The following is a 25,202-nucleotide window of genomic DNA, read 5'->3' on the forward strand; positions in this document are numbered from 1 at the left end:
ACTGAGCATGTCTGTATGCTAAGGGGAACAATTTGGCAATGAGAAAGAGACTTATTTTGCAAGCGAGAAAGGGAAAAATGAAAAAAAATTATTGAGTAGAATCTGTGATCCAGGCACTATGCTTGCCTTTGGAAGGGCAGAGACATGGCTTCTGTTGTGTTAGGCTGAGCCATAAGAAACAGTTGACATTCGACCATTTGGGTCAACAGAAACAGCCATTTCTTATAGTCAAATCTGACAGCAGAGGAGAAGAACAAGAGGACGGTTGTAGATACAAGTAGGATTGTGGTGTGACAATGAGGGAGTGAACGACTGATGGTTTTAATTTCCTCAAAATATATGAGATGACATCATCAACGGAGAGTGAGGGTGTAAAAAGGGATGAAGGGGATTTGAAGGGAAAGGACATTGCTTGAATGTGGAATAGGAGTGATGACATCTCCCTTGTAGGTTGCCGTGAGGGTGAAATATTGACTAGGAGGCACTTAGCACAATGCATGGAACAAAGAGATGTTCGAGAGTGCATCTCCAGCATCCTTTGCCCAGGCGAGTGCAGGAGAGGCTTACCCTGCCCACTTCCACCAGGTTTGTGACCATGACGATGCTGGCGGAGTTCTCCTGCCAGATCATTCTCCAAAAGTCCTTTACAGTCTCCTGCATCGGACCTGCCAACAGAGAAGAAGACAGTGAGGTTAGAGAATGCAAGTGCAAAGCAGCAGCTGAGAAGGTTTGTCCCTCCGGTTGGTCAAGTCTCCACACTGGTGAGCAGGAGTGAGGCCAGGTGATCCTTGTTAAGACACCAAGTATCTGAGACACGGGCCTGAGACATGTGAGCCTGATGGGGACAGATTAGGGTATGGATGGGGAAAGGCTCATTCCAAGCTCTCACAATCTGCAGCATCTACTGGAAATGTTGGCAGCCTCTCCTCTCCCTTCTGTCCTCCTCCTGCTCAGACCCTTTCTACCAACTCCACCTATCACCTTATCTGGACTGTATTATGGCTTAAGGGAGTTTTCGAAAATTGGTCTCCAGAACCTCCATGAGAGACAGGAAGCCAATTGGGGTGGGGGGTGGAGAGAGCTGCAGGGTGCCAGATGCTGAGAACAAAAACAGGAGATGCCTGATTTTGAGCTTGACAAATGCTGGAGGCATTCCTCTAGGGCCTCAACAGAAAGGAAGAAAAAAAAAAAAAAAAAAAAGACCAGGAGCAGAAAATAGGCTCTGACAGTCCAAAGCAATTTCCTTGGAAATTACTCTTTCAATGTCCCGGGCCTTTATCATTTTTAAAATTACAAAAGTAATACATGTGTTTGATATAAAAGTTTGAATACCATTTTTCTATATTTATATGTATATGTGTGTATTTACTGTAATAAGCATCAGACCTATTATATGCATTTTCTGATGCCCTTAAAAATTCTTACCAAGCGTAATAGTTTTAATAGCTGCAAGGTTTTCTATAATATGGCGGTAACACACTTTATGTAACCAATGTACCAATTGTTGGGCATTTAAGATTTTTCGCTTTTTTATTCCTATTATAGGTAACACCGTGAATAATGTTCTTATATGCGTCATTGTCTATATATATAATTATCTGCAGGATTTTTTTCCAGAAGGGTTTGAAAGGTATGATCATTTTTAAGCCTTCTGAAAACGCACTGCCAAGTTACTTTCTAGGGCAGCCAGCTGCATATCTGTTATGGGCATGCGCCTATCGTGGAGATAAGGCACCATCAGCTCCGGCCCTGGCAGGTGTTGATGGCACCTGCTTGGGCCTCTCCCTCCTGACCAAGTGAAGCTCCTTGCTCTGTCACTCATGGGCCTTTTTCCTATAGTGAAACTTGCCACCATTTTCCTTCCCAAATAAACAAATGAACAATCTCAAGGACCTCTGGAGATTCTTCAGCCTACCCCTCCGTGGCTTCTTTGCTGGTGGAAACTCATTCCTCTCCTCCAGGGCTGTTTAGTGAAAAAGGAGGGTTGGAGTAACAGATATAGGAGGAGAGGACAAGCCCTGCAGTTAAGAGAGCCCTTTCCCCTGGGACCCCTGAAACCTCTCTGAGGCACTAGGTGGAGGGAGGGCACTTACCTTGAGTCGCAATGTAGTGCCGAGGTCGATGGTATCCCTGGATAACAGGAGAAAAGCACTGTGAAGAGTCTGTTGTCAAAGCTTGCAAACAGCACAGTATTAATAAACATCCTCTCCAAGTCTTGATTTTCTCATGGGCAAAATGAGAACAGCATCAGTTATTCCCAGAGAAGTGGCAAAGGTTAAATGAGATATTGCACATAAAGTGTGTAGTAAGTCACTAAATGCTAGCTATTTTTATAGTTACTTGTGAGGTGCCTACATAGGCTTGCCTTGGAGCCAGTGGCACTGGGAGCAAAGATTGGATGGGCATTGCTTATCCTTATGCACCCAAAAACAGGTAGAGAAGGAGTTTCCAGGTTTATGGGGAGCATCGACCACCAAAAAGTCTTTCTTGAGCCATGATTATATGAAGAACACTGTACAAGACCCTATGGGACACCCAGAGAAGGAAAAGGAAGAAAACAATTCAATTGTTGACTTCTTCCATTAGTAACAATTAGAAAAAGAAAATTGAGAAGTATCCCACGTTGCTTCTCTATGCCAACATTCCTGGGCTTGGAATTGAAGTCCCAGGTACGGAGAAGACCTTATGGAAGGGTGACCTGGGAGACCCATAAAGATACCTGCAAATACAAAGACCAGTTTCTAATTTCTCTGTACATTTCAGAGCACTACAGTAGGCCCTGCTGTACTCTGGTTGGGGAGTACCCTGCTGCCCCATAACCTTCATCATTGGACAAGAGGTTGAAGGTGACCCCTCTTTTGCCTGGACATGGCATACATGGAGTGTCCTCTTTCCAGTTACAGTCATATTGAGTAGAAGTTTAAGTTTTGGAGACAGACCTACATTTAGTGCAGAACACTGAATGCAATTAATATTTGTTAAACAAATACATGAGTGAATAAATGAATAGATGAATAAAATTTTTAAAGAACACAGATGCCAATTTTAGAGCCTATCAATTGGGAGATTGTTGACAGTCCTGAAATCCACTTAGCTTTTATGGTTAACCATGTCCAGAGAAAATAAGTCCTAAAGTTTGATGAACATCTGTCTTTGTCTTAGATGTTGCTGACCAGTCTTTTTGTCCTGTTGAGGTAGATGAACTGCCTCGAGGCCACTTTCTTCAGGAAATAGAACTGCCATCTGTATGGTTTATGGTGCCACAGATGTGGCATCTCTAAAGTTCTAGATCCACTTTCTGATTCAAAGACAAGTTTCTGAGTCCCTTGTACATTTCTCCACCTTTGTGTTTCACTTGCTCGATAATGATTTTGCAGGCACCTTCCAATTGCTGGGCCTGCTCTAGAGTTGGAGGTTGGCACCAATCCAGGGGCAATGTCATGACCAGAACGGTTGGATTAACCACAGAGCAATCAACAGCCCTACTAAAACTCTGTGCTTGAGGAATCCTATGGTACTTAGTGAGGTTGTCAGTTTCTTAAGGACAAACACTCCCTACTAAGCTTAAAATTTTTTTTCTCACAGAGCTCAGCACAATGTGAGACTCAGAGCAAATACCCAATAAACAAGCTGTTGACAAACCAACTAGGCAGGCAACACAGCATGGTGGTTATGCGTACCATGGACTCCGGAACTCAGCTGCCTGGGTTTGAACGCTGGCTCTGTCCCTTCTAGGGTGTGTGGTCTAGGGCAAGCTGCTTAGTCTCATTGTGCCTCAGTTTTAAAATTCACAATAACAAAGATATGAAATCAACCTATGTGTCCATCTCAATGGATGACTGAATAAAGAAATTATATATATATATATATATAGTATTCCATATATATATGGATATATATGAAGAGATATATATATATAGATGTAGTATTCCATGGTGTGTGTGTATATATATGTGTACCATGGAATACTACTAAGCCATAAAAAATAATGAAATCATGACTTTTGCAGCAACATGGATACATGGATGGACCTGCAGGCCATTATCTTAAGCAAAAAACTCCCAGAAACAGAAAGTCAAATACTGCATGTTTTCACTTACAGTGGGAGCTAAATAATGTGTACATATGGATGTAGAGTGTGGAATCGTAGACATTGGTGACTCAGAAGGTTGGCAGGGTAGGAGGGTGGTGAGAGGGATGAGAAATAATTTAATAGGTGCAGTGTATACTATTCAGGTGATGGTTACACTAAAAGCCTATACTTCACCACTGTGCAATACAAACAGTAACAAAACTGCACTTGTACTCTCTAAATCTATAAAATTAAAAAATTAATGGGGATAATGGTATTTACCTCATAGTGTTGTTGACCAGATTAAATGAGTTGATATATAACAGTTACTATGTGCCAGGCACTATTCTAAGATTTAACATATATGTCTTTGCTATTGTTATTTTATTGTTTATTTGGCAAACATTTATTTACTGAGTGCCTATCAAGACTAAAAGTGTATGCAGGCCTCTCAGGGGACACTGGGGTGATGAGACCTTCTTTGTGTTAATGTAATAACTGAGCCCTTCCCTGTGACACAAGGGGTAGGAAGACCTATCCCTTCCTCCAAGTCAAGTGGACAGGGCTGCTCAGGCTAAAAGAAAGAATTAAACCCAGGGGTTTTCTTGAGTAGCTTTGGGAATAGAAAATAGTCCCCTAGATCCTGGAAAGATGCAGTTTCTCAAGTCTGCCCTCTTCTGCCATTCCCATCACTCATTCCCACAGCCCTCATCCTCCCTGGCTGAGGCCACAGCACCAACCACTAGCTGGCCTCCCTGCCTGCAGTTTCACTCTGTAGCCTTGCTGCTTCCTAACCCCATGAGCTTCCTCTTGCACACTGAGTGTGTTATTTCCCTGTTTATAAGCCTGCAGTAGCTCCCTATTGTCTGCATGGTAATGCCAAATGCCTTACCTTGGGACTAGTCATCTGTCTCCATTTTCATCTCCAGCCTCACCTCCAGCTGTCCCTCTTTGTCCACTCCCACAACCCCATGCACCCTGTGCTTCAGCCTCACCAAGCTGCTCTTGAAATATGCTCTCCTCTGGGATGCAGAGCTGACTCATTCCTCCTGAGTGGCCCAGTAGGGCTTTGTATATGCTCAGTGAATACAATTCCATGTGCTGCAGTAAATTTTTTTGTACCTTTCTCCTCCTGGGACATGGGACATGCCACCCAGAGCTGGGTGCAGTTTTCAGCAGTCTGGTTGGTGAAATACATGTATGAATGTTTTTGAGCTGAAGTTGGAGCATCCTCTTAATGCTCAGGCTGGAAGAAAAAGAGACCCTGGAGGAAGCTGTGATTTGGAAGATTCTAATGTGCTTGAAATTCAGTGAGATAACATTTTGAGCAAGAGATTCACATTTTAGTTGTGGAGTTAGATGCCTTGGATTCTCTATTTTGTGAATTCATTTGTTTGCACAGTTATTCACTGTCAATCAACAGGTATTAAGCACCTACTACTATGTACAAGGCACTGGAAATACAAAAGTGGACCCGATGAATGTGGACTTTGCTTTTGAGCAACTTATAGACATCAACAGACTGGGGTAAAGGCTACTAATGGGAAGATGTGGGGACTCTGTGGAGTACCCATGGGAATTGAACAGCCAAGGAGGGTCCCCTCAGAGGAGGTGGTGGTTGATTGGCTCCTTAAACCTAGTTTGGGCATCTTGACACCTCTTGTCATTTCTATTTCATCCTTTCAGTGATGTTCCCAGTTTCTCTGCCATTCTTTCATCATCCACTGGCTCTTGCTCTTCTTCAGAGATAGGGATCACATGTCCATCCAGAGGCCTTAGCACTGGCCATTCCCCGTGCCTGCTATGTCTGCCCCCAGGTACCTGAGTGGCTTGCTCTCTCGCTCCATCCAAGCTTCTGCTCAGTTGTCAATCACGTCTGTGGAGAGTTCATCTCTGACCACCCCATCAGCTTCTTTCCACTTTCTCTGGCTTACTTTTCATTAGATAACCTATCACCAAATAGCATACTATTCTGTCTTCATTTACACGCTCCCCCAGTTGAAAGGGAGCTCCACGAAGCCAGGGCTGGCTTGCTCATGGCCATGTCCCCAGCACCTACAAGTCAGCCTGGGCCATTGGCCTTGAAAAATTCATATTGACTGAATGTACGTATGCTGTGTGCCTGTTTCCACGCTGCATCTGAGTAAAGAGACCCTCCTTGGCTTCCAAAAACCCACGCAGTCCCCAAAGAGAAAACATTCTAACCACGAGACTCCTCAGCAAAGGAGATAAAAGGAAATGTACTGCTCAATTGGGGCTCCTCTGGGGATTCGCCAAGAGCGAGTACAGAAAACTTCCTAACCTTAAAAGAACTTTGAGTTCATTTAAGTCCCACCTACACAGCACGCAGATTGACTGCAAACCAGCACTGGGCCTGCCTCCATCTGTCTGTGAGCAATGGGAAAGAGGTTTGCATCCAAAACGCATTTATCTCACTCTGCACTCATGCATCTGTTACTTACTGGGGACCCAGATACGATATTTATTTCCAGCCTGGTAATTTATAACAGATTTAAGTGGCCAATACATTTTCGGGTGTGCAAACAAACCTGCCAGCGGGATGGTTCAGACAGTAACAGACCACGGCCTCCGGAGGCAGAGACAGGGCTGGCCCCATTCAGCTCATTATCCCAATGGAGTTATTTTAATGAATCGTCAAGATCCAATTGTAGAGAAATGATTCTAGCATGGGCAGTTAGCTCTTTAGAGAGCCAGGAAGGATTGTGGCTGGGTTGGAGACCAGGGTGATGGAGTGAGGACCTAGTTAGCTGTCTGGAGTACTGTTTTGCCAGGAATCCCTATAGAGACCCCAGGAATTTTATCTTTGCTGGAGTATATAGTTGGTTCACAATTAATGGAGTTCCTCTACTCTTCACCCTATAGTGGTAACTGTGCAAGGAGTTGCTTGTGGTTGGTTTTCTTCCCTTTGTGCCTCCATTTCCCCTTTTTCCTTCCATGGTCTGCTCTGTATGGATCACGCCATGGGCTCCTATTCTTTCTGCTTCAAATTGGGTTTAGTCAATGGGGAACAAAAGCAGGAACTCAGAGGCCAGGAGGAGGTTGGGGCATATGTTCTTCTAGGTTCCTCCCTGCCAGGTCTCCATGCCTTGCTTGACCTTGTCACTCAATCAAGGGCTTCAGTTCTTGAAGGGCAGCCCTCTCTCATAGCTACTCTCTTCCCTTATCTGGGTCTAGGGCTGGTAAGGACTCCCTACTATTGTTAGCCTAGTGATACTGCACCCTACCCTACTGGTTTCTCTTAATCCTGTTCACATCCTTATTAAACTTTCCCTGGGTACCCACTTTGAGGAAGCCTATGTTTCCTTTTGGGATCATGACAGATACTTTACATCAGTAATTGCACACTTGTGGGGTGGCACCATTATCTCATTTTATAGATATCAGAATGATTAAGTAATTTACCCAAGATCATAAAGCTAGTAATCAAAAAGGCCTGGATTCAACAGCCAGGTCTTCAACACAGACCAGATTCATGACTTTATTGGCCCTGGATTCTAACCACTGAGATTGAGCCTGGAGTTCAATATCCCATAATAAGACAGCATGAACACAGGCCATTTGCCCTGTCTGCCTAACCTATTACAGACAGAAGAAGAAGGTCGTGGTGTGTCCTAAGTGGGCAGAGAACTGAAGTTCAGTTGTGTGACCTTGGACAGTGCTCTTAACCTACAGCTCTGGTTTCCTGTCTTTAAAGGCTTGAAACATGCCTTGCAATGATAAAACAGGAAATGAATCAGAGGCATAATTAGCAGTGGTGTTGTAGAGATTAACTTGCATTTAAAGCAATTTCGTTTGTTGCCTATAAAATACCAAAGTGTATCTTGGCCCTGACTGTAGTCAGATGCTCATTCAACTTTGGACTGAGTGCCTATCTAGGAAAATGACTTTTGTTGGGGGATTCTAGTCAAATGATGAATGCCAGATACAGAAACTCAGGCATGCCAGACCCTGTGTGGGCTGTGGTCCTTAGGGTCATATCCACGCAGCCATAGACAAGGTCGAGGAGAAATGGAAGGAATCAATTCAACCTGCATCAATATATGCTGACTCGGTCCTTGCTGTGTGTTGGCTACAAGGCGGTGTCTGGGAGTGGCGGGGGTGGGGGAGGGGAAGGAGAAAGAGTGCTAAACTGGGAGCCATTCAGGTCTGGTTCCCATCCTGGTTCTGCCACTGACCAGCTGCATGGCCTGAGGCATATTTGTGATTTCTCTAAACCTTAGCCCTCCCCATCTGGAGAATGGGAATGATAACACCTACCTTGAAGGGTTGTTAAGAAGTTTTGATAAGCTGACTTACTTAAGCCACCCATCATAGGACCCCAAGAGTGACTCATTAAGAGCCAGTTGGTGTTGTCACTGCTCACTGTGATTATTAAAGACAGCAGGGTATGGTGGGAGAGGTACTCTTGACTCAAATTTCTGCTCCCTCCTCCCCTACCTCCTAGCAGTATAATCCTGGACAAGTTATATAATCTTAAGAGACTCACTTACTCATCTGGAAATGGGTAGTAGTGGTACTTACCTTGTGAAGTTGTGATACTAGTTAAGGTGATGTTGGTACATGAAAGGTGATCAGTAATTCTTAGGTTACTATTAACCCTTCTTGCCTGGCTGGCTCTAAGTCATCTTTCAAGGCAGAACTGAGACATCACCTCCTTCAGGGAGCCTCCACTGGCTACTTCCCTTTCCCACCAACTTGAAGCTTTGATTTTCCTTTATGGTCCCACAGCCCCTGCTCTGTGAAGGTCTATTTTCTTATCTGACTCCCTCACCAGATTTGAGTCCCTTTTAGGTCAGAGACCTGGTCTTAAAAGTCAGTATTTCCCATACACAGTGGAGGGTCTGCTCTGTGTTTGTGAACTGAATACTGGATGTATGAAGGAAAGGCTGCTGGCATGATGGATGCATGCTCAGAGTGCCTTGCTCTGGGCTGGAGAAAAGCTATTCAGAACTGGCTGTCTCCTGTGAACTTTCCTGGAAGGGCTATGGTGGCAGAGACGGTGTTCATCTTCAACTCCACTGAAGTTGCAGCCTCAGTTCTTGGCCATGTAGTAGGCCCTTTGTTAATTAGGGTGTAGTTAGGGAAACAGAAACCAGTCTATGTGTTTCAGACAGAGGAAATTCAGTATGGGGAGTTGGTTACACAAGTGATGGAGGAGCCAAGATGCCAAACAGAGAATAGTGGGGCAACCCAGAGATCAGGGACAGGAGTAGGCTGCAACCAACCCTTAGAACTAGTGGGAGAACAGGAGAGGGAGAAATAACTAGAGTCCAGAGTCCAGAAATAACCAGAAATAACCAGAGCCCCAGCGGGCTGACTGGCAGGAGATTGGACTATGGCAGGCCTGCTTGAGGAAAGATGGAGCCACAGACAGGGTACAGCCACTGCTGGAGCTGCTGCCCAAGGAAGGGAGTGAGATGGAGAATATACTGCCCTTCCATCATCCTCCAGTGTCTGTCTGTCTGTCTGTCTCTCTCTCTTTCTCTCTCTCTCTCACACACACACACACCCTGCAATGCAAGGCAGAACAGGGAAGGACACAAAATAGATCTGAGGGCAAGCAGTCCAATGATCAATACAAGGCTCAATAAGTATTTGTTAATAACTCACCTGGCTTAGTCTAGATTAAAGGGGAATTCACAAACTGCACCATCACACTTTATAGCCTATCTATAAATACATTTGAGAGTCTAGGGGACCAGTATGAATCTCTGTGCCATTCTTCAAGACCCATGGACTGAGAGCTGAGGTCCTGAGATGCATGGCTTGAATCAGTCACATTGGGTTGTCCTTCTGACCTCAGCAGTCATGCTCTTGCTTAGCAAATTCTCTCACTTCCATGCATACCCTTCTTGGCTCCTGTTTGAGTTTAGTCTCTTCCTCAGTCGTCTCTGGAATATTGAAGCAGCCTCTTTCCTTATTGATTGTAGTTGTCTTAATTCCAGAATTTCTTCCCTCGGATCTGTCTTATCTTTGGTAGCAGATAAATCATGCCAAAGCTCAGTTCTGAGCTGGTCACCTCCTTGATAAAAAAGTTTTAATAGCTTCCTCTTGTCTATGGGATAAAGTCCCACTTCCTAAGTTTGAGCATTTAATCTTCACTGATGTAGCCCCAACAATATTTTCCATTATTCCTGTTACATATTCTCTGCTCCCCTCAAATGGAGCTGCTATGTATCTCCTGGCCAGTTGCTCCATCTTGGCTTGTGCTATTCTCTCTAACCAGAGGCCCCTCTTCCCTCTCTTTGATTTTAAATCATATCTGTGCCTGAAGCTTTGGTTCACATCATATTTTGCATTCCTGATGGGAGAAGTGATATTTTTCCCTACTTCTGAATCTCTGCAGCATGTTATCTGTACTTTTGACACTTACCAATTTCTACTTTGCCCTGGAATTATTGATGTGCGCATTATCTCCCTGCTAAGGTTTTAAAGGGTAGAGACCGTGGTATTATTAGCATTATGGTTCCCATAGCATCTAGTATACATTTTACAGTAGGCACTTTAAAATTTTTGTGGCATAAATGGTCGTGCTTTTATGTGAATGAATGAATGGATCAACAGACATATATACAAATGAATAAATGGGGTGAATGAGTAAGACTAACAGTTGTCCTGAGGCCCCATAGAGCAGGCTACTACAGCCAGCCTGAAAGTGGATGCAGTGGTAGATGGACAGTCAACTTGGGTTACACTAGTTCCACATATCAGGGAGGATCCAGACTGCTCTGGAAGGGCCACCTTCTGGAGGAGAGTTTGGGGTAAACCACAGATCTTGAGCCTGCAAAAGCCAGCCCCAGCCCCCAGCCCCATTAAGACACTCACGTCAATGTAGTTGGCATTGATGTAGTCAGAGTGCGGGTCTCCATCCAGCACCAGCAGCCTCACCCGGGAATGGTCGTCTGCAGAGAGAGCAGAAATCAAGGGGATGGTTGATAAGAGGCCTTACGCAGCTAATGTCCTCCTTTAGAACTACTGTTTATTAATGACTGCATATCAGGCATTGTGCTACTCTCATTTAACTCTCAACACCACCCTCAGTTACTGCTCCCATTTATAGAAGAGGAAGTGGAGGCTCAGGGAGGTAAGTATTTCTCATTTTTCTACCTTCCCTCCTGATTTCGTCATTACCTAACTGGATTAGTCACCTGTTTCTTTAAGTCTTAGTGATTTAATCATTAAAATGGGGATGGAAATACCTGCTTCATAGGACAATGTGAGAGAGACCATATAAAAATGCTCAGGACAGGAGAGTGTTGCATCTGGATTAATATACTCCATTTTCATGTTGTTTAAAAACAGCAAGTTTACCTATCTTCCACACATGCACAAATTGCTTTTCATTTGCCCCTTGGAGTATTGTTAGAGATAGATTGTCAGCCATATATTGTTATCGATACTATCATTAAAGTGAGGCTGACTAAATCATTATAAAAGAGGTCATCAATAACTAAAAATTGTGTTATAGAGGATACCTTTTCAAACACAATCTAGACATAAACAAGATTTGCAGACTTTATTTGATGGCATGCTTACTTCAACTAACACCAAATAAAAACCATTAAAAGAAAACTAGTACAGCAGAAGAATCAGGATAATCCTTTACAGTTAATTAAGTGAGCTCTGACACGCTAATAGACACACACAAGTGGAACATTGGTTGGGTCTGGTTGGGAGGAGGGACCTTGGTTTGCTATCCAGGTCACTGTGCACATATCATTGTGCAGTCACTGCATCCTAGTTCACCTTCCTCTAGGGCAGGAATGGGTCCCTAAGATGTGGGCTGGAGAGCTCTGGACATCCCCAAGGGTTTTCTGGGAGTCACGGAGGTCAGATCAGCTTATCTTCTTAGAATTATACAGCACTCTGCAGTTTACAAGGCACATTTATTGCAATTAACCAAAACCCCCTTGAGAACTGGGACATTATGCCTTATTCCCTGTTCCATCCCCTGCACCTTTAAAAGGTCCTGACATACAGCAGGTACTCAGTAGTACATGGAAAAGGTATAATTGGATGACCTCATTGGGTTCTCACAGTGACCCTGTGGGAGAGAAGTAGGATGGGTTCTTTTAGCCCTTGTTACAAATGAGGAAACTGAGGCTCCAGAAAGCCTGACTGGCCACATGGCCAGTGAATGGTAGAGCACAGAGGAGTGAAGTTCTCTTAACTCTGAGTTCGGTCGCTCCTGTTTCCAAAGCGGGTGTAAGCACAATGTTAGAAACCACTTCAAATATACCCAGCAGAGGGAATTAACTACTGAGAAGTGGTTGCCTGGGTGACAGAAGAGTTGAGCAGCCAGATAGAAGAGAGTGGAGAAACTCAGAGATAAGCAGCAACAAGGAGACACTGCCTGCCCTTGGGCTGAAGGGATGGAGGGAGGTGGTGGAGTTGGCAGTGCTCAGGAGCTGGGGCCACCTGCTGGAACCTGAAGCCACAGTGGGATTCTAGTAGGAGCTGGAGGCAAGGAGGTGCTTCCCTTGCTGCTAAGGAAGGCAACTGTAGTTGTAATACCCTGGCTTCTCCCTTTCTCCTTCTCTCCAATCTCCCAGTGCATGTCATTGGCTAAACCTAAATAGCTGACAGGAGAGCCTGAAAAACACAACCTGCAGGGGTAAGTTACCTGCAATGCACACTAGAGTGGGAGAAGGTAAGGAATGGGTCCTATTATGGACAAACAGGCCTAGGGCTGGTATAAGATACACCCCATATCTATCCATTCATTTAAGAATCATTCACTGAGTATCTGCCATGTGGCAGGCAGGCACTGGCTAGACAGCGAGTTATACTAAATGCCACTTTTCTTACTCATCAGGGGGAAGTTTCAGCAGAAGCAACTAGAGGGAGCAGGTGGGTGGTCTAAGCAATCCCTTTGGGTGAGTGGGAGAGTGGAATGTGACACGGGGGAGGAGTTTGAAGTTAACCTTTATTGAATTCATGGTAGGTAAGAGAAACTTTACATGCATTATCTCATTCAATCATTTATGCCTCAAAATAGCCATATAGGTTATTATAAGGATACCAGAATGATATGGTATTATGAGTCTTCCCATTTTACAGAAGAAGACACTGAGGCTCAGAAAGATTAAGCAAGCTTCTGAAGTTACGCATCATGTGAGTGGCAGAGATAGGACTTCTCGGTTAGGTTTATCTGACCCTGAAACCCTACTCTGCCCACATAACTTGCTGTCCCAGAGTCTCAGGCATCTCACAGGCACTACAGCTGGAGTCTGTGCAAACAGCTCTTCCCCAGTTCCTGCAGGATTCTAGCCCCAGAGAGGACTTCCTGGGGGACAGCCCATCCAGCAGGCTGGAATTCAGACAAAGCCTGGCACCTGCCTCTCAGCCCAGGGCATCAAGCCTCTGTTACCAGCAGTTCCAGAAGCTGTAGGCCTCAAAAAAGTGAAAATGCACATTGTTTTCACTCAGTGGTCTCATTATGACTTATCGATTCAGAAATCTCCTTTATTTGTTGAGTTATGCCTGCCCCTGGGGCCCATAGCACTGGAAACAGAGATTGTGGTTTAAAATGTTGAAAGGGAATTTTTAAAATATAAAATGAAGTTGAAAAACCGGAAAGCAAAAATGATTAAAAACAAAACAAAAAGAAATGAACTTATTTATTCTAGTTAAGTGTACTTATGGATGAAAGTGATCTCTAGCCACCAGATGATGGTGTTTGACAACGTCTCTCCTTCATTTATTAAGAATGTGTTTACTGCACACCTACTATGTGCCAGGCTAGTTGAAGGGATTAAGAAAGTGCTATCAAATGTGATACTCATGTTTAAGGAGTTTGTCAATTTAGTGGAGACAGACTGTATGCAGAAGCAAAACTTCCAAATCTAGAAGATGGGGAATAGAGGGCTTTGTGTAGTGACATGTGAATGAGGAATTAAAAATGAGTAAGGTTTGGCCAGTGCACAATGAGGAAGTCTTTCCATCAGAGGGAATGGCTAGAGTGAAGGCAGACATCCTGAAAAAAGCAAGCACGGTGGGGGAGCTGCAAGGGTCTCCTGTTCTGGGAAAACAGAGTGTGAGGGGAACAGCGATGGGAGGGGAGACAGAAGAGGCAGCAGCGGGGGTTTCATTTCAGAAGGCTCTCCATGCCCTGTGAAGCCATGAAGACTCAAGGAATCATGCTGGGCTCTGCAGGGCAGCCTAATACAGTGTTTCTTTTCTGGGACAGTGGAAAGGTGCTTTATTATGATGTAACCAAAATTCATGCCTACACAGCTAACTTATGTCAAGTGAGATAAACTTTTAATATAAGAAGTGAGATATGGAGCTGTGATCAGATTTGGCTTCAAATCTTAGCTCCATCACCTAGCAAGTCAACTGATCTCTCTTAGCTTTGGTTTCCTTAGCAAAATGGAGCCAATACTATATGGCATGAGAGGATTAAATGAGAAAACATAGGAGTGAAAAGTGCTAGGACATTAAGAAATGAGAGGATAAGCCACAGACTGGGAGGAAATATTTGCCAAACACGTATCTGAGAAAGGACTTGTATCAAAAATACACAACGAACTCTTAAAACTCAGTAAGAAAGCAAATGACCTGATTAAAAAATGGGAGAAAGATCTGAACAGACACCTAATCAAGGAAGATATACAGATGGCAAATAAGCATATGAAAAGATGTTTAACATCATGTGTTATTAAGAAATTGCAAATTTAAACAAGATACCACTACATACATATTAGGATGGCCAAAATCCAAAACACTGACACCACCACAGGCTGGGGAGGATGTGGCACAGCAAGACCTGTCATTCATTGCTGGTGGGAATGCAAAATGGTACAGCCACTTTGGAAGACAGTTTGACAGTTTCTTACAAGACTAAACATACACTTACCATACTATATCCAGCAATTGTACTTCTTGGTATTTACCCAAATGAGGTGAAAACTTATGTCCATAGGAAAACCTGCACATGGATGTTTATAGCAGCTTTACTTAAAGCTGCAAAAACTTGAAGGCAACCAATATGTCCTTCAATAGGTGAATGGATAAACAAATTGTGGTGCAGACAGTCCCTCACTTGGGATGATTAGACTTAGGTTTTTTTGACTTTATGATAGTTCCAAAGCAACATGCATTCAGTAGAAACCTTAATTTGAGTACACATATAACCGTTCTGTTTTTAATTTTTGGTACAGTGTTCAATCAATTCCCTGACATATTCTACACTTTATTATCAAATGCACTTTGTATTAGATGATTTTGCCCAACTATAGGCTAATATAAGTGTTCTCAGCATGTTTGACGTAGGCTAGGCTAAGCTATGATGTTTGTCAGGTTAGGTATATTAAATGCATTTTTGACTTATGATATTTTAAACTTATGGGTTTATGGGGATATAACCTCACTGTAAGTCAAGGAGCATTCATTAGATATCCATACAATGGCCTATGGTTCAGTGAGAAGCAGAAATGAGTTATCAAGCCGCAACAGACATGGAGGAAACTTAAATGCATATTTCTAAGTGAAAGAAGTCAATCTGAAAAGGCTACATACTGTACAATTCTGACTATATGACATTCTGGAAAAAGATAAAACTCTAGACACAGGAAAAAGATCAGTAGTTTCCAGGGGCTTGGGAGGAGGGAAGGATGAATAGGTGAAGCATAGAGGATGTTTAAGGCAGTGAAGCTATTCTATACAATAGTGCAATAGTAGATACATGTCATTGTACATTTGTCAAATCCTATAGAACTGTACAACATAAAAAGCAAACCTGAATAAACTATGGACTTTAGCTAATAATAATAAATCAATATTAGTTAATTGTAATGAATGTACCACACTAATGCAAGATGTTAATAATAGGGGAAACAGTATGTGGGTGGGAGGGAGTACATGGGAATGATGTACTTTCTGCTCAACTTTTCTGTAAACCTAAAACTGCTCTAAAGAAAAATGCTAGGACAATGCCTGGTACACAGCAGGTGCTTAATAAATGATGGTTTTGGGGATGAATGTGAGGCAGGCAGTGAGCTAATAGCAGAGATACTTAGAAACTTGGTGCTCTCCACTTACCCTCTGTACCAAATACAGATCCATCTATCTGCAGAGGCAAAGAACTATTGTGTGTGTTCACTAAAGGGTGGAATTCAGCTGTAGGTCCACCAGAAAGGCATTGCAAGGAGTGGCAGTGTCCTCATGGTTTATTTATTCCTTTTGGGAGATGCTAATATTATTCTGTGTCCCCTTCTTCTTCTAACTTTATATAATTAGAAGGATAAAAAATTGTGTTTACCCACATGCACATGGAGAAAGATGGGGCGGCAGGCGATGTGAAGGCGTTTATACGAGGTAATTTACAAGCAGCCCAGAATGTTCATTATGCTCTATCTACATTTTGCAAGCTTGAAAACCAGCTAATTTGGTACTCCTTGTTTGATATTCAAGACAAGGAGAGGAGTTAAGAAGAGTCATGTGGAGGAGAAGCAAACTCCTCAATGAGGCGAGGGGAAGGTGCAGCCTGGCTCCCCCGGCTCTCAGTTGAGGTGAGAGATGGGCAAGAGCTGGCTGTGGCGAGGAGGGAACTGGTGGCAGAAGGTAGAAGGGAGACATGGTACCAAGACACATAAATTCAAAGAGCTCCCTGTAACACAAGTCTAGGGGAACATCATCACTCAGTTTGCAATCAATTTGCTGTTCCTTGCTTGAGGTCAAAGACCACTAGTATGCTGGTAAATGCTTAACATACAGCTCCCTGTGGGAAAAAAGGCCCTGATCAGTAATGTCTGCTGATTTCTGTGGTGTAAATACTCCCACCATGACCGATTTCAAGCTACCAACATAGCATCAACCACCTCACAAAATTCCTGAAAATTTAACAATCTGCTTTTGCAAGCTGGTATGAGTCAGCTACAGAACACCACTGACAGAGGACAAAGCCTAGCACACCCTGCAATGTCTTGCATGATCTGATGGTTTGGGACCTACTTCTCTCTCCAGCTTCACATACTGCTCTGATAACTGTGGTCTTCTTTCAGTTGCTCAAATGCACTGTGTTCACTCTGACCACAGGGCCTTTGCATGTTCAAAGAACACCTCCATCCGAGCTGGCAGTTGCGCCTGGATCCTGGGCTCAAATTCTTCCTCTCCTCATAGCTGACCCCTCACCACACCTGTAGACCCAGCCTATCCCTTCCAAAGACTGGCAGCCAATTCTTGCCTTTAGCAGAAGGGAGGTTATGGATTGGGTGGGGTCTGAAGGCAGACCTGAGGCTTGTCACACCCTAACCATATCACCTGGGGCAGGTTACCACCTCCCCTGAGCCTTTGTTTACCCAGCTATAACATCCAAATCATATATAGCTGTGCAGACTTGCTGCAAGGATTAAAAGATGTAAAATATGAACCCACCTGGTATGTTGTAAGAAATTAACACAACTATATAAATTCAGTTTTGTTTTTATTCTAGACCTGGGCCAATGGCATCAGCAGCACCTGGGAACTTGTTTGAAATGGAAATTCTTGGGCCCCAGCCCAGACTCACTGAATCAGAAACTGTGGGGTGGGGCCCAGCAATATGCATTTCAATATGCCCTCCAGGTGATTCTGATACACGTTCAGGTTTGAGTATACAGACCAATGTTTAGTGATTTAGTGCAGAGGTGCTCTGGTTATTCACTTCAATCTGTCTTGGGAAAGACCAGAAGATCTTACCGGAAATGGGCCATAAGACTAGAGACTCACCTTGTGCCAGGTGGTGGGATACAGAAATTTAGCTGTGTGAAAAGTGTAAGATGTTCCAGGCACTTATCAAATGCCATGGGGATGCCATGCCATTGGATTCTCACGGTAACCCTGTGAGGTCTATACCATCATCCCATTTCATGAATGAGAAATTCAAGGCTCCAAAAAGTTTAATAACTCAGGAGAAGGTATAGGGATGAGGGCTTCTTTATAGAGTTGTAGGGTCCTCACTCCTCCTGGAACGCTGAGATCCATGACCTCCATACCCTTCTATGCCACACTTCTCCAGCTTCCACTTTCCTCTAAGTTCTCAGTCTCCAACATTGGTCCTCATCCCACTAAGGTCTCATGGCCACCCCAGAGAGAGGGTTCACTTTCCTCTTTCATACAATTCTAACTCTCAGAACAAACCACAACTCCTTCTCCCTCCCTCCATCACCAAAGATAGCTCAGTAAACCTGTCATCTCAACCCACATCCACTTAAAGAGAGAATCACTTCAAAGAGGTGGGGCTGGGGAGAGAATATTATTTGGATACTTGATATTCTTTCTTCCTGTCTTCTGGGCACTACAGAGGGTAAAGAATAGTGCATTTTTTTTTTTTTCAGAGAAAAGAGATTTGACTCATTACAATGAATTGTGGAGGTGAAAAACCATTTCCTACAAGTATTGGAAATGTTAATGCCATCATCTTGCAAAAGTGGATAAGGAGGAGGCAGGTAATTCTGCCGAGACTGCCTGGGTACCTCATTGAAGCTAAAGGTCTGCACATTCAATCTTGATTGAATTACCATTATCAAGAGAGGCTGGCTTGGGCATGATGCAGAGACAGCCCGACATTCTGTGTACCTCCTTGTCCTGCCAGATCCATGCTGGCTGAAATCGGAAAACTCCCCTTTGTGGGGTCCTGGGAGGAGCTGCTCCAGTAGATGCAACCTTTGAGGGGACTGAAGGGGACTGGAGTTGAGAGGGGCAAGCACCAAGAGAGGACCACCTGTGTCCTAAGGATGCCATCCAGGCACTGCCCCACTGAGGGGCCTTTCTGAAGGAAGGGAGGGAGGTTTCTTATTTGGATTTCTTCAAAAGAAGAACATGAGATATGTATTTGGATGCAAGTAGTTGTTGTGGGGGGGGTGATCCCAGGAAACACCAGCAGGGGAGTGGGAAGTGAGACAGAGAAAGAAGAAATCTAATAGGGGTGTGTCATTCAGCAAGTTGCCATTGTAGCAAGTTGAGGCTTAATTCGGCTGAGGAGCTCTGGGAGTCATTCTACCTAAGCAGAGAGGGAGCTGGGGTATGTATATACCCACTTCCATCAGTCATTAATTGAGGGCAGGTTCTGGGGACATTTAATATTCTGGCTCTTTGGGCCTGCCCTGCAAGAAGGCAGAGAAGGCTCTAGTGGCCAGAAAAAGTCCTTAGGAAAAGAAGCAAAGGTGTTGGCAATTTGAATTAGCACTAGCACACATGCAAGTAGTGAGTGTTTGGGGATATGGCAGGGTACCAATGGTTTCTGCACCACAAGGCATCTGTAGGACCCAGGCAATGGCCACCCTCAGAGACAGTGAAGAAGAATGGAGGCTGAGAGTCAGGAGCATTGAATAAGGCACCCATTCTGTCACCCCCAGCTCTGTCTCCCCAGGAATCAGCAGAGAAACCTACTGTGAAAAAAGTCCTCTGGGTTTTGTTTTGAACCTGAGTTCCTCACTAGGAGTGAGGGTCCTCTCTGCACTCCATAGCCCCACCTCCTTCTGGAAAAGATGGGCCTCTCTGAAGAGCTCATCTGCTCTGAGGTTGGGCCTTAGCAACACATTCTCCCCCAAGAACACGGATGTGACTTGATGCAGAGAGGACTCTTTGGTAAGGAATATGTGCCACCCTGGCAGGCAAGAGACCACAGCTCTGGTCATGGCTGTTCTACAGACTTGCTGTGTGCTCTCGGGCAGGGCACAGTCCATCTCTGGGCTCTCTCTTCTTGCCTGTGAACTCAAAAAGGCTACACTAACTCATCTAGACTTAAAAGTCTGTGACTTAAGGGGCCACACAAGATTCAGATTTAATAATCATTCAGCTTAATTTGGCCTCTCCATCCTGAGAGCTGCTCTAGAGCCATCTGACGGGTGAGAACCTGAAGGTGGGCGAGGTGAAGTGATTGTGCTGAAGGTAAACAACAGAACTGGGATGAAAACCTGGGACCGCCTGACCTCATGTCTAAGACCCCAATACACCTGAGCCCAGTGGCTTTTCCTAGATTGGGAGAAGATAAGTCTCAGAAAATGTGCTGATATCCTGTGTGCCCGCAGACCCCCTCTCCACTTCATCTGGCCCTCTAATCCAGGAGGCTGATTGCTATGGCCAAGATTGGACATTCTCAAAGTTGCACATGCGTCACCATCACCTAGAGGGCTTTTAGAAATACAGATTGCTAGACTCTGTCCTCAGAATTTCTGATTCAGTAAGTCTGGGGTGGAGCCCAAGAATTAGCGCCTCTAATGAGTTCCCAGGTAACACTAATGCCACTGCTGTAGGCATTATACTTTGAGAACCACTGGATTAGGTCAACAGATCTCCTGTTCTCTGGATTCTGGTTGGCCCCAGCCAATGGAAAGCACAGGCAGAAGATTGGGTGGAGGGAGGAGAGTGTGATGGAGGTACTTACTCCTCCAGCACCCCTTGGTGGGGTCACCATGGGTGGCTGCCTTGCCACCAAAGGTCGCACCCACCTCTGGTCAGGTCATCTCTCTTTGGGTCCTGGTAACCCCTCCTACGGAATCCTTCATGGTCTGAGGATGGAATTTTGGTACTGCACTATCCCTTGTAGTCTTTCTACATCTAGATTACACCTTTATAAAGAACTGATCCCAGAAGGGGGCCTCATTTTGTAACATTTGCAACCCCTGTGATCACTTCAGCTTGTCAGTGTCAGCACCTTCCTGCCAGTCTAGGAAGCACCTCTAAAACTTTACATGGAGAATGCTTTGGGATTCTTGAATTTCCCCTTGCCAACAGTCGCTGCCCTAGAGTTACTTGGAAGCAAAGGTCTCTTTGTTCTTATTTTACCCATTCATTTCCTTCCCTTTCACTTCCTTTCCATTTACACTCCCTAGAAACCCCACTGTCTCTATTACTAAATTCTAAATAGAATCACTTGGAAGAAAGGAGATATTTCGCCAAGGTCTCTCGTTGTTTCATTTGTAGGCAGTGCCCTCCCTCCTACTTGTCCCCTTTAATCTTTTCTGTTCTCCCTGGCCTGGGCCTTTGTCCTCCACTCCAGCCTCACAGTGCTCTGGGTTCCTTAAGATGCTAATCACAGCCAGTTTTCTTCTTGCGCCAAGAATATTTCTATTTATCAAGCCTCGGCAGGCTTTGCCTTTGGGAGGGACGCATACAAGGGCAGGAACACTTTCCATTCCTTGGGGCTGTTTCTTTTTTACATATCCCATTTCAATTCCAGGTTGTTTTTTTTCCATTTCCCTTTTTTTCTTGATTCTCCTTTATGTCTTGCGCTGCTTTCTGAATTCACTGGTTACCTCGGCACTGTCTTCTTTCAGCACTGAATGCAGACCTGCTCTTGCCCTGATCTCTTGCAGAACGATTGACTCTTAAATTAGAAAGGAGATTCTGGTTTATTTAAACCCATCAAGGTGGTATCGTCAAGGTGCTTCAGTTCTCTCTGTCTCCATTTGGGTTCCTCAGAAGTAGATCTAAGACAGAGATTTTAGTCCAAGCAGTTTATGTAGGAGGAGACAGGAATACCAGTAGGAAAGGGGTGATGTACGACAGGGAAGAGAAGGCAGCTTATTAAGGGTGAGTTTTCAAGCCCATTAGGACTGCAGGTAGCTGCATTCTCATCCCTGTGGGAACTCCAGAAGGAACTTCAGCGGAACGGTGAAGAAGCTGGGGTATTTCATGGTGGAGGGCTTCTCCTGGGGGTATTAACCCTTCAGGATTTGCAGGCTGCCTGTGCCTGGGCAGGGGATCCTTTCCCAGCTTTGGAGAAAGTCCTCAGTCTAAGAGATGCAGGCAGGGCAGGGCTAGGGTGAAACAAGCTCAGAGCCTCAGGCATAGGCTTTATCAGATAAGGGACTATATATTTTAGGGTACAGTATCCACAGTGCAGGAGCAGAGAATGCTGGGGACCAGACAGGGCAAGCAGCTCCCTGTGGCAGAGTGGGGGCTCCCCAGGAGCAGGAGCTCCACCTCCCAGTGCCCATCACAGGGCCTGCTTTGAGGAGGCCCACATGTCATAAGTCTTAATACATGTTTGCTGACTGTTTGAATATCACTTCTCAACACTTCACTTGCAAGAAATCTTGCTGTCTGAATTACCATCTTCCAAGAGAGAAATTATAAATGTTTTCTGATTAGTTCTACCATTCATAGCCCATTCCTAAATCAGCACAGGAAACAGCTAAGCTAAAACTTCTGCCTTTTTCTTCCTTTACAATCTGCCTGTATCTTACTCTTTCTTCCTCCAAGTTTTTTCTTAGGCAATGTCTAGACAGTTAAAACAAAACAAAACAAAACAAAACTCTGAATTGTGCTAGAAATAATTTGTCATTCAGGATCCTTTTTTTTTTTTCTTTTGGATGAACTGGGTTACTCTGTGAGCTGAGACCCAGGGATGTTCCCCACACCATTGGTGAGATGTCAAAAGGTCCAGGTTGGTTACACTGAGTCAGACAAAGGCTGTTGTAGACTCCTGTTCTAATTAGAATACATGCTTAGCATTTTGTAAGAGATAACTTTGTCTTCTCTGTATTTATTTTACTTTGAAGGCTGTACCTACCAATATTTGGCAGTGACAATACTTGTGTGTTACCTATGCATGACATTCAGTTCTGTGGCAGTCTCTCTCTTCCTCATCCCCCAGAACTGAATACCATGCACCTGTCACACACAAGTTATTGTCACTGTTTGTTCAGGCCCCATCATCCCTTGGTGAGACTATTGCAGAATCTGCTGACTGATCCCTCTGCTACCAGCCCTTCCCAATCAAGTATACCTTCCATATCTGCTGCCCTAGTGATCTTTCCCAAATGGACATCTGATCATGCCCACCTCTCCCCAACCAACCTGCCTTATTCTATGTCCCCACAGGACATGTCCTGAGTACCCAGTGAATCCTGGTTAATAAAATAAGGTGGAATGATAGATCCATGCTGCTCACCAGTGACCTCAAGCAAGTACCCCTGTGGCTAAGAGTAATGGTGCCAGGCACTGTAGCAAGAGCTTTATGTACCTTTAAATGCTCCTCCTATTATCCTCATCATTGTAAAGGGGAGGAATCAAAAGTTTACAGAGGTCAAGTAACTTTCCCAGGGCCCTACAGTTGGGATAGAAACCTGGGCAGTTTGACTCCCGAGGGCGCTAACTACTCTGCACCGCTGACTTCATCAAAGAGTCATTCACTGGGGGTACCTACAGGAAAGGTAAAGCTCATTGTTGAGCAAAGGCAATGTCCTTCCTTAGCTCTGCATAACATGCCTTCCCCTGCAGGCTCAGTACCTCCCGAGGTGCACTGATGCAGACCTGAGGGCAGGCCCTCACCTCAGAGCCCCTGCCCTACTATAGTGGGGACAGGTAGAATCTGTGTTGCCCTAAACTCTGTCTCTCATACTATAGCAGTAGCCCCGGGCTCCTGTGGGGCCTGAGCTGGGCATACCCCAAGCCCCAGGTGTATGCCAGAGTTACTGGCTTCTTCTGAGCATCAGCCTTTACTTCCAAGCATCAGCCAGTGTGACTCCACCTTCTTGGAGGAGCATCATTCTCTTGCCCGGGTGCTCCTAGCCCCTCCCTCACAGGCTGGGGCCCATGCTCCTCACCCCAGGTTGCTGCCAAAGTCCTCCTTTGAATTAGAGGAGCTTCTGGGAACACAGAGCTCATCTCTTTATCCAGCTGTGGGGTCTTCCGTATGTCAGCCCTTTTGGCTGGGCTTCTTCCCCGACCTGAGGAATTGAGCAGGCAATGCTCGGTGAGACCCAGCCTTCAGAGGTTCTTCCCCAAGAAGCTTCATGGTTCTGCTCTGCCCTGACCCATCTCCCTGCCTGCTCCCTCTGGCTGAGATCAGCCACGCTCTGTCATCCAGTCTAGGGATGGCAATAAGGCTGAAATAAAGCTTCCATCTTGGCATGTAGATACAAAGCTAGAGACAGCAAAGATTATTTGATAACAAATTCCAGGTAAATAATAGTAATAGCCTCTTTTCCCCTGCATCCTCAACACCTGAAGCTTAGGAGCTCCCAGAAGGGCACCTACAGGATATGATGTTCCCATATCGATTCTTATTGCGGTTTTCATCCTCCTTGGCTGTGTCCCACGAAGCTGTCTGCCCCTCTGGTAAGGCCTAAAAAGCAAGGACAGAGTGGTTAGAGTGGCCTGAGATAGGAGCTTTATGGAAGTGGAGATGAACCAACAGGGCGAAGTAAGACCCACTGCGATGGGACTCCTAGTGGAAAGGGATAGATGTCCTTGGATGGGGCCTGGGGAGGACATAGATTTTGGTCTGTCCATGGACCTATTCTCTTGTTCATTGTTTCAAATGTTATTGATGTCTTCTGTGTCATGAGTTCACAATCTAGCCCAGTAGGGGAATCGCTTGTCCATTCATTGAATTATTCATTCATACACTCAACAGATACTTACTGAGCCCCTAACATGGGCTGGGCACTGTTTTAGGTACTAGGGATATAGAGAAACAGACAAGTTCCCCTTGAGCTTCCAGTCAACTAGGAAATATAGTAAATGTGTAATAAAAAAGTCAATGTGTAATTTTAGATATGAAAAATGCTATGATGAAAATAAAGCAGAATAAAGGGATAGTGATGAGGAATGAGAATTATTTCAGATTATCACTCTGGGAGGGCTTCTCCAAGAAGGTAATATTTTAGTTATAGTAGTCCTCCCTTATCCTTGGAGGATTTGTTCAAAGACCCCCCAGTGGGGGGACTCCTGAAACCATGGATATTACCAAACCCTATACATACTATGTTTTTTCTTATACATACATACCTATGATAAAGTTCAATTTATAAATTAGGCATAGCAAGAGATTAAGAACAATAATAAAATAGTATGACAACAATATACTACAAGTTATATAAATGCAGTCTTTCTCTCTCTCTCTAAATATCTTAATATTTTTTGACTGAGATTGACCTTGGGTAACTGAAACCATGAAAAACAAAACTGCAGATAAGGGGGACTTCATTAATGATAGATACTATAATTCCTTCATGATACTGTAATTCCTTAATATGAAACAGCCAGTCACACCAAGAAAAGTAGAAAGTGCTTTTCAGGCAGAGGGAACAGCAGGTGCAAAGATGGTCAGGCAGCAACCAAATGACCATATTCAAGGACTGGAGTGATGTGAAGAGGGAAGTAGTGATGGAAGTAT

General features: G+C 44.5%; 1 protein-coding gene across 14 annotated transcripts in view; it reads right to left on the reverse strand.

Moving 5' to 3' along the window:
• Positions 1-25,202, reverse strand: part of PTPRT (protein tyrosine phosphatase receptor type T) — a 1,127,644-nt gene that overhangs the window by 45,277 nt on the left and 1,057,165 nt on the right. For all 14 annotated transcript variants that reach the window (XM_034947434.2, XM_034947430.2, XM_055104674.1 and 11 more), the window contains 4 exons: positions 24,062-24,149; positions 10,919-10,995; positions 2,094-2,130; positions 568-665 (listed from right to left, as the gene is read on the reverse strand). In XM_034947434.2, coding sequence (XP_034803325.1) covers positions 568-665; positions 2,094-2,130; positions 10,919-10,995; positions 24,062-24,149 — 300 coding nt within the window. The remainder of the gene's footprint in view (positions 1-567; positions 666-2,093; positions 2,131-10,918; positions 10,996-24,061; positions 24,150-25,202) is intronic.

The sequence above is a fragment of the Pan paniscus genome, chromosome 21 (assembly GCF_029289425.2).
Source record: "Pan paniscus chromosome 21, NHGRI_mPanPan1-v2.0_pri, whole genome shotgun sequence".
In the NCBI taxonomy this organism is placed as follows: Eukaryota; Metazoa; Chordata; class Mammalia; order Primates; family Hominidae; genus Pan; species Pan paniscus.